Source organism: Rhinatrema bivittatum, chromosome 9 (genome assembly GCF_901001135.1).
Source record: "Rhinatrema bivittatum chromosome 9, aRhiBiv1.1, whole genome shotgun sequence".
Taxonomy (NCBI): Eukaryota; Metazoa; Chordata; class Amphibia; order Gymnophiona; family Rhinatrematidae; genus Rhinatrema; species Rhinatrema bivittatum.
The window spans coordinates 255847623-255860953 of record NC_042623.1 but is presented as its reverse complement, the minus strand read 5'-3'; the positions used below and the strand labels follow the sequence as shown (position 1 = coordinate 255860953).

Below are 13331 nucleotides of genomic sequence, written 5' to 3'. Positions count from 1 at the left end.
TGAAAATCTTTCTAAACTGACCTATAGCTGCTAGCTGCATCAAATGACACTAATATCCTCCTGCTGTAAACTCTGAGCATGTTTAAGAAGCTCTGTAGTTCATCTCTAGTAGTTTGTAGAGAAGGCCATGTGCTTAAAGGCTCTCTCAGTTTAAAAAAAGGTTAGAAAGTTTTGGATTTGGCATTGGTTTTTGGCTGCCTCTGATCTTCTCTGTGCTACAGTGATCTCACAGCAGACACATCTTTATGATCTGTCTCTTGCACCAGAGATAGATGTGTCTCGCACCCACTGCACCATGATTGGGTAGTGATGAGGTAGCTGGAACAAATCCTGAAGCCCTTCAAGGAAGTCATGGAGGATCAGAGTTCCAGAACTGGGGATGACCCCGGACAGGGTTATCCTTAAAGTAAACATTCTGGAGGAAATGTTAGAGGGCTTCTGTGAACAAAAGGGAATGAAAGCAGAAGTGCTGCATTTTCTGGTCTCCTTGCAACAGGAGTTTCAAGAGAAACTGAAACCTCTGGCAAAATCAACACATACATGCTTGCTATACTTTGTGATCCATGGGTGAAAAGGAGTCTCACAGACCAGCCCAGTATCGCACATTCACGAAGGGGAAGCTGGTAGCTAGGATGAATGAACAGGAGTGCCAATGACACAGAGGCACAGTGAAAAAGTAGTACAGGAAGTAATGGTCACCTCAGAGAACAGTGCAAGCATGCACAGTACCTTGTCAGATATCACTTCCTCTCCCGCTTTAATACACCAAAGTCACATTGCTCACAAAGGACCATCTCTCCTGACATAGGTCAAGACTAAAGCAGCTGGCAGGAGAGTCCTTTGCTCCATCCCAGCACAGATTCCTGGATTGTGCCATCTCGCAAAGCACATTGAGGAAATGGACACAGATGTGCTGGTATATTGGGCACATTAGTCTGCAGTCTGGCCAGACCTAGCCAAGGTGGCTCAGCATCATCTTTCTATCCACCAACCAGCATGCTCAGTAAACATGCTTCTCAATGGCAGGGGACATTGCTCAAATCTGGCACCAGAGTTGATGGAAACGCTGATCTTTTTGAAAATCAATTCTGGGTTTCCAGAATTTCCGAATGATTGGCAAGACAACTAAAAGCACCTTGAAGGTCTTGCTACCACTCTGCCTAACTGCAAATGTACCACCATAGGAATCTTACTGCTATTGCTATGCCTACCTGCCATGTACCATTAGGGCTCTTGCTGCATCATGCCTAACTGCCATGCCCCTTATATACTACCTTAAAGGATCTTACTGCTATTTATTTTAAAACATTTGTTACCTGCCCTTCATACAATCAGAGCAGGGTACAACCTTACATACATAATCAATAAAAACAAAAAAAAACCCAATGTGACATAAAACACATAGTGTAAAAACAAATAAATTATAGGCTAATCAGTCAGAAATAATGGAGTTAAAGGATAACATGATCAAACCATATCACTAGGTTGACTCATAAATGCCTTCTGGAAAGGATGCTGCTTTGCCTACCTGCCAGCTCCAAGATGTACCACCTTATGGGGTCTTACTGCTATTGCTCTGACTACCTCCAATGCCCCAGATGTACCACCTTAGAGATCTTACTGCTATTGTTGTACCTACATGCCAGTCCACAGATATACGAACTTGGTGGGTCATGCTGTTAATATTAGGGACATGTAGAGGGAAAGTTTTAGTTTCTGTTCATTAATTCATTTACGGGGGGTAATTCCAATTTGTTTCATTAGTTTCAACCCCCCCCAAAAATGTGTTCATTCATTTCATTGATTTTTCATTTTATATTAAAGTCATTGGGGAAAGGCATTGGACCTGGGCCTAGGTCTGGGCCTCGGTGACTGGGACCATTTACAGTTTAATAATGTATGGATTGCTAGGTGTACATGGTTCTTTGCGTAATAACTAAAACAAATCAAGTAAGACATAAAACATGAACGAGGTCTAGTTGACAAAGTAAAGCATAAATGTCACATAAGACCTAAAAGTGAGGCTTGCAATCACATATAAGTCAAATAGGTAAGTCTTCAGACCAGATTTAAATATTTTTGTATCTGTCTCAAGCTGCAAGTTGATAGGGAGGATGTCCAGAAGTCTGGCATAGCAATGGAAACGATTATTTCCTGGTTTCTTAGAGCTGAGCAAGCCTATGAGAGGGTATCTTAAGCTGGGCCCCAGCATTAGGGCTGAGACCAGGGTTCATGCCTTTGCAACTGGGACCATGCCTCAAATGGACCCCAGCATTATGTCCCAGGCCCGGAGGTCAATGACTGCATTCAGCCTCAGGCCCAGGGCTAGGCCACTGTGATCTGGCTTTGGCCGGGCCTTGGCACTGTGATTAGTCTTCAGCTGAACCCTGTCATTGGACCCAGGCCTACGTGGGCTTTGTTGACCATGAATTGGCCTTGGTTCTAAACCTGAATCTCAGAAAATGGAACCTAGTTTCAGAAGCAGGCTAGGCCTGGGCCTTGGGAACTGGGACTCTCCTTTAGGTCTCAATGACCAAGACCTAGCATCTACTGATCTCTAGCATCAGGCCCTGAGCTCGGCATTGGGACCCATCCTCTGTTGAGCCCCACTGATGGACCCAGGTCTAGGTCCAGCATCTGTCCTTGGTGACTGATACCCTGTCTTGGCCAGGCCCCGGCACTGGTGTAGGCTTATGCACCAAGCCCTAAGCCCAGGCCTTGACGAATGGGACCCAGTCTTGCCCAGGCTCAGTAATCATGCTTGGGCCTCTGCCCAGGCCTGAGCCTGGCCTCAATCAGGCCATGGAGTCTGGCCCAGACCTAGGTCACCAAGGCTCAACTTTGGCCAGGTCCAGGCATTGGTGCCTGGTCTTACTGTTAGCCCTTGATCTCAGCCAAGCCCCGTCATTGGATCCAGGCCTAGACCTGGCCCTCTATGACTGTGACCTGGCCTTGGGTCTGGCCTTTGTGTCAGGCCTAGGCCTTGATGACCAGGACCTGGCCTACACCAGGCCCCAGCATCATAGCTAGGTCATGGGCCTAGACCTAGGCTTTTGCAACTGAGACCTAGCATGGGAGTTTTGGTGCTTAAATGTTGTTTGCTGTTTCCATCTCAGCTTAGTTCTCCCACCCTGTTTGCTTGGATGTTGGTTTTACTGTTTTGCACCCCAAAAAAATATGAAAAAAAAATTATTCTCCCATCCTACCTCTTATCTTTCTTCATTTTGTTCTACCCCTCTACAATCCCAGTCTAGTTCTCCTACCCTGTTTGTTGGTTATACTGGAGATTTTGGCTCCAGAAAAAAAATGTGAAAAAAGAAAAAAAAATTACAAGTTTCTCCTCCCACTCCATTTTTTATACCTTTCTTTTTGCTGAAAAGACTTATCTAGGCCTTTGTGCTGTTCGTGACTTGGTAGTTTAGACCTTTGTGCTGTTTGTGTATCTTTATATTATATATCTTGGTGGTTTAGACACTTGTGCTATTTTTTTGCAATTCACCACACTATACGCCTTGGTGGTTTAGACACATTTGTGATAGACTGCACTCCATACCTTTGTGCTGTTTGTAATGAACCGCAATCCACTGATTGGGGATTTCAACACCTCTGTGCTGTTTGTGATTCCCTGCACTGTACACTATGGAGGTTTTGAAGTCTTTATGTTATTTGTGACTCAATGTAACACCTTTATACTATTTGTGATTCTAAGCAGTTTGTCTTGGATTAAGCATTCATTTGCATATATTAATTCTATTATCATTAGTTATACAAGTAACAGATGGAACCATAACCGATTTAATGAGCCTTTTACAAGTTCATTGTACCGGATATGTGAACATAACATGTACATGGCTCAATATTTACAGTTTGATAAAAGCATATGCTAATCCACTGATAAGATCAACCACATTCTTCCTACTGAGACAGTTTTCTCCCACTCTGCCTCTATTCCAGATTCATTTCAAATCCCCTTTCCTTTCGGTACTTGCCAACTTTTGGTCTTCCTTTGGCCATGCATTGCTCTGCACATTTGGTGCACCATTCCTTAGGCCCTTCACACCACTCCAGGGGCTGCTTGATCATTACAGTTTCACAGAAATATGCTACTAGCAATGATGGATTTAGGATTCTGCCACCTCTAGGCAAAGGGACAATGAGCCGAAAGTCCAAGGCACAGGCTGTTTTACTCTGCTCTACCTGTTCCATGCTCACCTCTTCCCCTTCTGTCTCTGAATGACAGGGAAGGGGGGACTGGATTATGGAGCACACTCCCCAGATTGGGGTTTGGGGGCATGGGGCAGTGAAGTCTGGAATAAGGGAGTAGATCACTTTTCCTTTGCTCTGTCCCTTGTAGCCTCATCCCTTTCATCCTGTTCTCTGCCGAGTGAGAGTCAGCACATCTGGGAGGCAGGAAATATTTAGCTGCTTCCCCCCCCCCCCCCCCCCCCCCCCCGAATTTTGCTGCCCTAGGCACAGGCCTAGTGTACCTATTGGCAAATCCAGGCCTGGTTACTGGTAGGTTCAACGATATCTCTGACTGGGGCAGGCATCCCCTACTCCAGCTGCCTTAGAGCTTCTATCTAAATCCCTTTTCCCGATGGCACATGTCACCTCTTGGGCTTGCTCTGGTCATCTGCTGCACCACTCCTCTGCTTTTGATACCATTCTTCTTCCTCCTGCTTCAGGCATCAAGGTACATCTTGAATGGGGGTTTTGACTACTCTTCTGCCTGTGTTGCTCTGCTCCTACTATTTCATTTTTTTTTTATAAATCACCAGCACCACTGCTGCTGCTGCCATTCCAAGCCAGTCTTGGTACCTTCTGATGTTCCTCTAAGAGGATCCTTCCAAATCCCCTTCCCCCTACAGAACTTGCTGACTCTTGCTCTTGCCCTGACCATCTGCTACATCACTCCTCAAGCTTTTGATACCATTCTTCCTCCTGCCTCAGCACTTGAGGAATACTTTGGGGGTTTTCAGCTATTCTTCTGCTCCGTCCATTTCTGTTTTTAATTTCCAGCACCACTTCTGCTGCCAATGCTCCAAGCCAGTCTTGGCACCTTATGATACTTCCTCTGCAGCTCCTACTGTCTAAAAGCTACCTTCCAAATCTCCTTCCCCTTTGGTACTTATCGACTTGGTCTTGCCCTGGTCATCCGTTGCTTTGCCCAGCTGATGCGCCACTCCTTAGGATTTGATACCATTTTTCCTCCACCTTAGCTCTCAAGGTACACCCAGATTACCATAGATTACGGGTGGAAGGGGATTTCACCTCCCTGAAATGAAAGAGCAACTGGGCAATCTCAGTTTTTTGGTGCCTTCAGAATGTGGTTCCCTAGGTTGCTTATGCCTAAATCCGGCCCTGGATACACTTTGGGGGTTTTACAGCCACTCCTCTCACTGTGTTGCTCTACACCTAGAACAGAAAAATACTGAAATCAGCCAAACTTCAATAATCCTCAAAGACAACCAGAAAATTGAACTAGCTGGAAAAGTACGTAACCTTGGAATAATAATGGACCCTGAAATCAATCTAAAACAGCACATATCACTAAAAGTAAAGAGAGGATATGCAAAACTCATGGTACTCAGAAAACTAAAACCACTACTAACTCAAAATGATTTCCGAACAATTCTACAGGCACTAATTTTCACCAGCACGGATTACTGTAATGCCTTTCTGCTAGGACTACCAAATATAACATTAAGACCACTTCAAATACTTCAGAAAACAGCAGCTAGAATACTAACCGGAAAAAGGAGGGACCATATAACTGACACCCTAGCGGAACTACATTGGTTACCAATTGAACACAGAATTAAATACAAAACCCTATGTACCATCCATAAACTAATTCATGATGAGAAATCAGACTGGCTAAACACAGCATTACGGGTACACGTCCCACACAGAAACCTTCGATCAGCAAATAAAGTACTCCTAACCATTCCTTCAGTAAAAACAGCAAGACTAACCCAAGTGAGGGAAAGGGCCTTATCATTAGCAGGACCCACAATATGGAACACAATGCCTCCAGAGATCATATTACAAAGTGACCTCAAGGCATTTAAGAAAAGTTTAAAAACATGGTTTTTTAAACAAGCATTTTACAAAGAGACGGGAGAATAGGAAATATTCAGGAATAGGCAGATAAGCACCGACACACAGTACTTAGGACGATACAGTAGAGTAGTCTATGAACTCTACATCACAGTAAGCATATTGATAACACTATGTATGATAAATTTACCCGTGAAAGTACCTTCAGTACACTTAGTCATGACCTACTTCTCTAAAAATTATTTTGTCTAATGATTTATTGTAACCGAAAGTTTGACGGCACCTATTAGAATGTACTATAGTACACTTTTACCTACATTAAATATGTGCCTGCATGTAAACCGTTGCGATGGTATATAACTTAGTGACGGTATAGAAAAGATTTTAAATAAACAAATAAATAAATACTCCTACTATTTCAGTTTTTAATAATCACCAGAACCACTGCTGCTGCTGCTGCTACTCTAAGCCAGTCTTGGTAGCTTAGGGTGCTTCCTCTGCTGCTCCAGCTGTCTACAAGGTTTCTTCCAAATCCCCTTCCCCTATGGTATTTATTGACTTTTGCTTTTGTTCTGGCCATCCAATGCTTTACAAAGGCCTCAATCACCTAGTTATCTTTAAGGATTTCATGCTCTCTTAGACATTTTCTTCAAACTCTGTTCCCTTTTGGGTTCTTGTGATGATTGGTCTCATTCAGTATTTTGTCTTTGATGGATTATATCACAGAAAATGTCAAGGGCTGCAGAAATGCAGCACCCAGAACCACCAGGACCATGTTCCTCCATGATTACTGCTTGTGAGGTAATGGAAGAGTATTTGTAAAAATTGATTCAGAAGAAGATTTGTATCCTGGATTCTCTAAATCACAGGACATTAAACAGCTAGTGGAGCCTCTAGAAAGTAACAGCTTAACCTCCAGTGAATACAAACTCCAAGCCCAAACAGCCAGCTCCTTCAGAAATTACATTGGGGTATCCTCCAGGAATTTCCACGGACCTTTCCCTGCCTAGGGCTTTCTACTAATTTGGTTGGTGCCCTTTGCCCCTCATTTAGATCCTTGGGTGTTCTTGCCTCTCTGGGTGGTTGCTTTGTGACTCTCATAATGCTTTGGGGTCTTCATGCCACTCAGCTGCTTTCACCTTTATCATTGCCTTGGGGAATTTTCTGCTTCTTGTGGTGCTTTGTTCCCCCTTCATGGTGCCTTGAGCAATTAATTCCACATTTGGTGGCACTTTATCCCTCTTGTATAGCCTTGGGAGGTTCATGCCACTGCTGTTGGTGCTCTGAAGCCTTGAGATGATCTGGCAAGTTTTATTGCTGTTTTGTACTTCTGACAGTGGTTTGGAGAACTCCGGCTGTTACGCTGGTCGACCACCGAGGCCGTGGCCGACCATGCTCACCCACCTCCGCGGCGGCCCACCGGCCCCAGAGATGATGAAGCGAGGGTGGACAGTGCGCCTGCTCTCCCCAGGGCCTGCCACAAGGCCGAGAACCCTTCCTCCATGGCAGGAATGCTGCCGCTGTCGAAGCCCCATCCCCTGACTTCTCTTACACGCACGCGGCGTCAACAGCCCTTTCTTTAAAGGGGCCAGCGCGGGAAATACCCAGGTCAGCCCCAGATGTTCCCCACCTCTGTGGGGGTATTTAAGGCTGCAACTTCCTATCTTCCTGTGAGTTAGCAAAGACTTTGCTTTGCTAGTCTAAGCTGTTGCTTAGACTTCCTTTTCGCTAAGGGTCTCACTCCCTCAGAACCTCTAGGCACCTGCTACTCAGGGGTTTTTCGCTTCTATCTCCCTTTGGGGTCCTCACTAACCAAGACCATCACTCTTGGGGGTTTTTCTCTTGTTCTCTTCTCAGGATATTGGACCACCAGGTACTCGCTCCTCAAGGGCCTGCTTCATCCAATCCTGCACCACGGACCTTCAGTCCCTCCTATCTACCTCCAGGAAGTCGCCTTTCTCCCGTGAGTACTTCTATGAACCGGCGCTCCAACTCCACCCACCAGCTGCGACATTACCAGCTCTGCGGGCTCCTGCCTATCGTGAACATCTGGGTAAGAACACACCACTGACCCTGTTGAGCATATTGGCACCTCGTGGATCAGTGCCTTACCTTCCTGGATACCATCTACTACAGCAGTATAATAAAGACTTTTCCATCTGTGTCTGCTCTAGCCTATCGTATTGGTTCCCCACGGGGCCCTCCCCGTGGGAGGAGTCAACCAATATGACCAAGGGTCCAATTCACTACAAACACAACAGATTGCTAACTCCATGGACCCACCTCAGACTTCCATACTCCAGGCCATTCCTGGCCTGGCCCAGAAGAGTCAAGAACAACAAAGGTTCCTGGAAGCACTATCTACCTCTGTTGACCGACTGAATGCTCAACTGGATTCGCAAGCTGAAGAATTGAAAGTACTCCAGTCACTCCCTGGTCTCCTTCAGAGGGTTCAAAGCCTTCAGACCTCTGTAGAATTAGTAATGGCAGATGTCCATCGTTTGACCCTCCCCAGGACCTTCTGAAGAAGTTAGACGCAATTTCTCCCACACCAACTGCTTCACCAATGGCCCTTGGAGCCTATCGAACAGCGATTTCACTGCCTAATCCACCCCGTTACTCTGGGGATCCTAAGCACTGTCGGGGGTTCTTAAACCAGTGCCATATGCACTTTACACTACAACCATCGCTGTTTCCGAATGATTTAATTAAGACGACCTTTATCCTCTCCCTATTAGATGGCAAAGCCCTGGCTTGGGCTTCACCCTTATGGGAGCACTCCGATCCTCAGCTATATGACCTGACTCAGTTTGTTTCCACCTTCAAACAAGTGTTCGAGGAGCCTGGCAGGCTGCCAGCTATGGGTGCGGACCTCCTTCATCTTCGACAGGGCTCTCGAACCCTGTGACTATGCTATAGAATTCCGCACTATGGCTACAGAATTAAACTGGTAAGGGAACAATTTAAATGCCATATTTTTGGAGGGCCTATCTCCACAGATTAAGGACGAACTAGCGGCATGGGAGCTTCCCGGTTCTCTGGAGGGACTTATTAACCTCACAGGGAGGATCGATTGGAGGTTACAGGAACGGGCCCAGGAGGCCCATACAAGGTGACAAGGGCACCTTTCGGGCTCACTCTTCCGGTCCAAGAAGCCTTCATTTCCTACCGAAGAACCGATGCAACTGCTGCTGCCGAAGCCCCACCCCCTGACATTGCTTAGACGCGCACGGTGATGACAGCCATTTCTTTAAAGGGACCAGTGCAGGAAATACCTGGGCCAGCCCCGGAAGTTCCCCACCTCTGTGGGGGTATTTAAGGCTGCAACTTCCTATCTTCTGATGAGTTAGCAAAGACTTTGCTTCGCTACTTTGCCAGTCTAAACTGTTGCTCAGACTTCCATTTCGCTAAGGGCTTTGCTCCCTCAGAAGCTCTAGGCACCTGCTCCTTGGGGATCTTTCGCTTCTATCTCCCTTCGGGGTCTTCACTAACCAAGACAACTGCTCCTCGGGAGTCTTTCTCTTATTCTCTTCTCAGGATATCGGACCACCAGGTACTCGCTCCTCGAGGGCCTGCTTCATCCTATCCTGCACCATGGACCTTCGGCCCCTCCTATCTACCACCAAGAAGATGCCTTTCTCCCGTGAGTACCTCTACGAACTGGCGCTCCAACTCCACCCACCAGCTGCGGCATTACCCGCTCTGCGGGCTCCTGCCTATCGTGAACATCTGGGTGAGAACACACCACTGAGCCTGATGAGCGTATTGGCACCTCGTGGATCAGTGCCTTACCTTCCTGGATACCATCTACTACAGCAGTATAATAAAGACTTTTCCATCTGTGTCTGCTCTAGCCTATCGTATTGGTTCCCCATGGGGCCCTCCCTGTGGGAGGAGTCAACTCCGATATGACCAAGGGTCCAATTCGCTACAAACCCAACACAGGCCACTACTGATACCAGTTTACCAGTTTGCCTGATTGCAGGCCCGTGGGAGGTCTTCATGCCACTTTTTGTGCCATTTTGACATAGTCTTGATGTGTTGGCACCCATCAGAGTCATTAGAAATGATTACAAAATCCCAATTTGGGAGCCCAAAATAAGATATATTTCTTCCCTCATTTACTATAATGGCAAATGAATGAACAAATACAACGAACATACGAAAAAAGTTTTTGTTTAAAGCTAATGGAATGAATGGAGGTGCCCTACAAAACAAATGAACACCAAAGTAAAAATGTTCCCTCTGCACACCCCTACTACAATTTACAGATCTACTAGCTTTAGCTTGACTATGTCCACTCAAGAAAAAGATATTTGCATTTCTGTTGGAATGTTCAGAGAAGATGATACATGATGGAGGAGTAGTCTCAAAGCATGAGACTAGTAATGTGATGCCAGGAACTGGATTCTAATACTTGTTCTCTGCTAACACATCCTTATCAGATATTAGGATATTCACACCACCTCCATGTGCCTTCATACTTCTAGATATAATTTTGTGTGGATATTAATATGAAGTATTCTCCCTTTCAGAAGCAGTTATACATCCTGTACACGTACTGAAGTCAGGCCATTCAGGCATATGCATTCATTATTTATGAAAGCTAAAGGAAAGGTCTTGTATAAGGTATCTTATTTTGATTGAATGAACAACTATAGAACAAAATGAGCACTAGAACTGGCAGATTTTTTTAAATCTTCTCTTAAATAATAAACTAAATCTGTCAATGTGATATTATAAGATACAGAAATATTTATCATTCATAGTTTAGAATGGGAGAATCATGTTACTAACTCTCAGAAAAGGCCTTGCTTATCTGCTTTAATATTCATTTAAACCTTATCTTTCAAGAGTTATTTCTCTATTCAGGAACCCCAAATCCCTTAGGTAGAAGAAATTGAGTAATTAGTTCCCACTTTCACTTGTTTTGCCAGTCTATGCTTGAAAAAAGCATTGTTCCAGAAGACTCCTTTATTTTTGTATGGTTCTTTAATAATTGTAACTTTTTCTGTTAAGATGTATGCATGTGATTACACGTTACAGAAAAGCCTGGATATTCACACAATATCTAAATATTTTTTCTGAGAATAAATCTAATGAGTCAATATTTAGAGTACCAGCATTGGTGCAAAAATCCCAAAGGCAAGTTTTACCCGTGGGGTTTGCACCAATAATCATAGCAAAACTATGTGGCTATTATTTCTTTATTACCGACTTAAAAATTCCTCCGAGAGGTTTGCCCCTGTCTCTCTGTGTGTAATTATTTTTGCCTAAGATAATGCATGTACTTTTGAACAATCAAACCTGCGTGGATTGTTTGATTTCCCCGCCCTCTCCCTGCCCCAGGAGACACAGTGAGGGGAAAGCTAAGTGTTTGCAGAACCATACATGTATTTCTCGCCACCCTGAGGGTGGGCGATAATCAGAACCCCTAATTCTGTGGTTAAAGCACATGTTTTACTGGCAGAAATGTTTATTGCCCGCCCCCGGTCTGACTTTAAAGGAATGTAAGGAATCTACTGTATTGCCATAACAGAAGCAAAACCGTATTGCCAAGGATAAAATCAGAATCATTTTTTTCTAGACATTAATACCTGAAGGTACTTTTTTGTAACCAGTGTGACTGCAGTCATACTGTAATGCATCTAAGTCTTCTTATTCTTACAAAGTGTATAGCACTCCGAACAGTTTTGTCAGTTAGCATTATGGTAAAATAATAGTGTAGTGGTTGCACGCCATGCTGCAGCATATTAATAAAACATACTGTGGAGGAAATGGAATTATAACTTGTTATTAGTGACAACGGAGGAAATGATAAAGGAAAAATATTCAGAACAGTAACCCTACTTTCATAAGATATATCATATTGGGTCAGACCAAGGGTCCATCAAGCCCAGCATCCTGTTTCTAACAGTGGCCAATCCAAGTCACAAGTACTTGGATAGTACCCAAACATTAAATACATCCCAAGCTACTAATCCTGGTATCAAGTGGTGAATGTGTTCCTTAATGATTAATAGCAGTTTATGTACTTCTCCAGGAACTTATCCAAACATTTTTTAAACCCAACTACACTAACTGCCTTAAACACATTCTCTGCCAATGAATTCCAGAGATTAATTGTGTGCTGAGTGAAAAAGAATTGTCTATGATTCGCTTTAAATGTGCCACATGCTAACTTCATGTGTGCCCTCTAGTCCTTCTATCATCTGAAAAGGTAAATAACCGATTCATCTTAGCTGTGTTAAGGAAGTTTCACTTTCTCTAATGAATGAGTCTTAAAGTTTTATCAGCAATGTAATTACTCTTTGTACCATAGAGAATAGTTATTTAACATGGATCACAGGATCACTGCGAAGTTACAGAAAATGAATTTTCATAAAAATACGACTGATCTTTGCATTTGTATTCTACCCAAAGTATTGTTTCACTTACTCCTTGCTTTTGTGATCCAGGATGCTTTGCAGTGTGATTTCATTCTCCTGTCCGTAAGTTTGGCTAAAGGCTGCCGAAGAACCGGAACTGGAACCCGAAGCCACGAACGATGCCTTGCACTTCCTGAAGAAAAAGTTCAGAGCCTGCCTCAAACGGATCATGCCTGTGTGTTTTCACCTTTCCATGAAGTGAGAAGAACAATCATTTTATGGCAACCAAAGCTTAGAGTTTGTGAATGGTTGGCTTTAACACCCATTCAACCCCCTAGCTGCTGCTCTTAAGCTGTTTGCTGGGCACAGAATTACCGGTTGCCGCTTATTCTTTAAAGTGATCAAAACAATCAATTCTCAACAGGCCTGATCTCAGCCTTATTTATATTCAACAAACACTTAAAGGTGACTACTTCTTGGAATGTTATTGCTTATTTGTGACTGCAAATCACAGATACTGTGTGTGGTAGCACATGATGTTGGCAAACTGGTTTTCACTTGCAAGGAGACAAGATAGTTTATAGTTTAGTGGCAGGAGAAAATGCAAGAGTGAGATGGCAAGACTGAGAGAGAAAATATTAGGATGTGTGGAAAAAGACTGTGGAAAAAACCCCCCATAAATTTGAAGCAAATACTCGTGTGCAGTGTTCAGAGGAAGGGGTTAGAATGGGATAGCAGAAAAGTGACATGAGTACAAACAAGAGTAGTGGGGTGGCACATTGTTTATTCATGGAAAAAAGATTCCTGATGGAACTAAAAAAAAACAAAAAACCTTAAAGTGGACAGGGCAGTGGGGCTGTACAGAATGCAGGCTAGGATATTAAAGGAGTTGGAGAGGCACTG

At 44.1% G+C, this 13331-nt stretch overlaps 1 protein-coding gene across 1 annotated transcript in view; it reads right to left on the bottom strand.

Annotated features, from left to right (window-relative positions):
- The window catches only part of LOC115099641 (transient receptor potential cation channel subfamily V member 6-like), a 70487-nt gene extending 57828 nt beyond the window's left edge, over positions 1-12659 (bottom strand). The window contains exon 1 of the mRNA XM_029617372.1: positions 12499-12659. Coding sequence (XP_029473232.1) covers positions 12499-12659 — 161 coding nt within the window. The remainder of the gene's footprint in view (positions 1-12498) is intronic.
- Between the last annotated feature and the right edge of the window lie 672 nt (positions 12660-13331).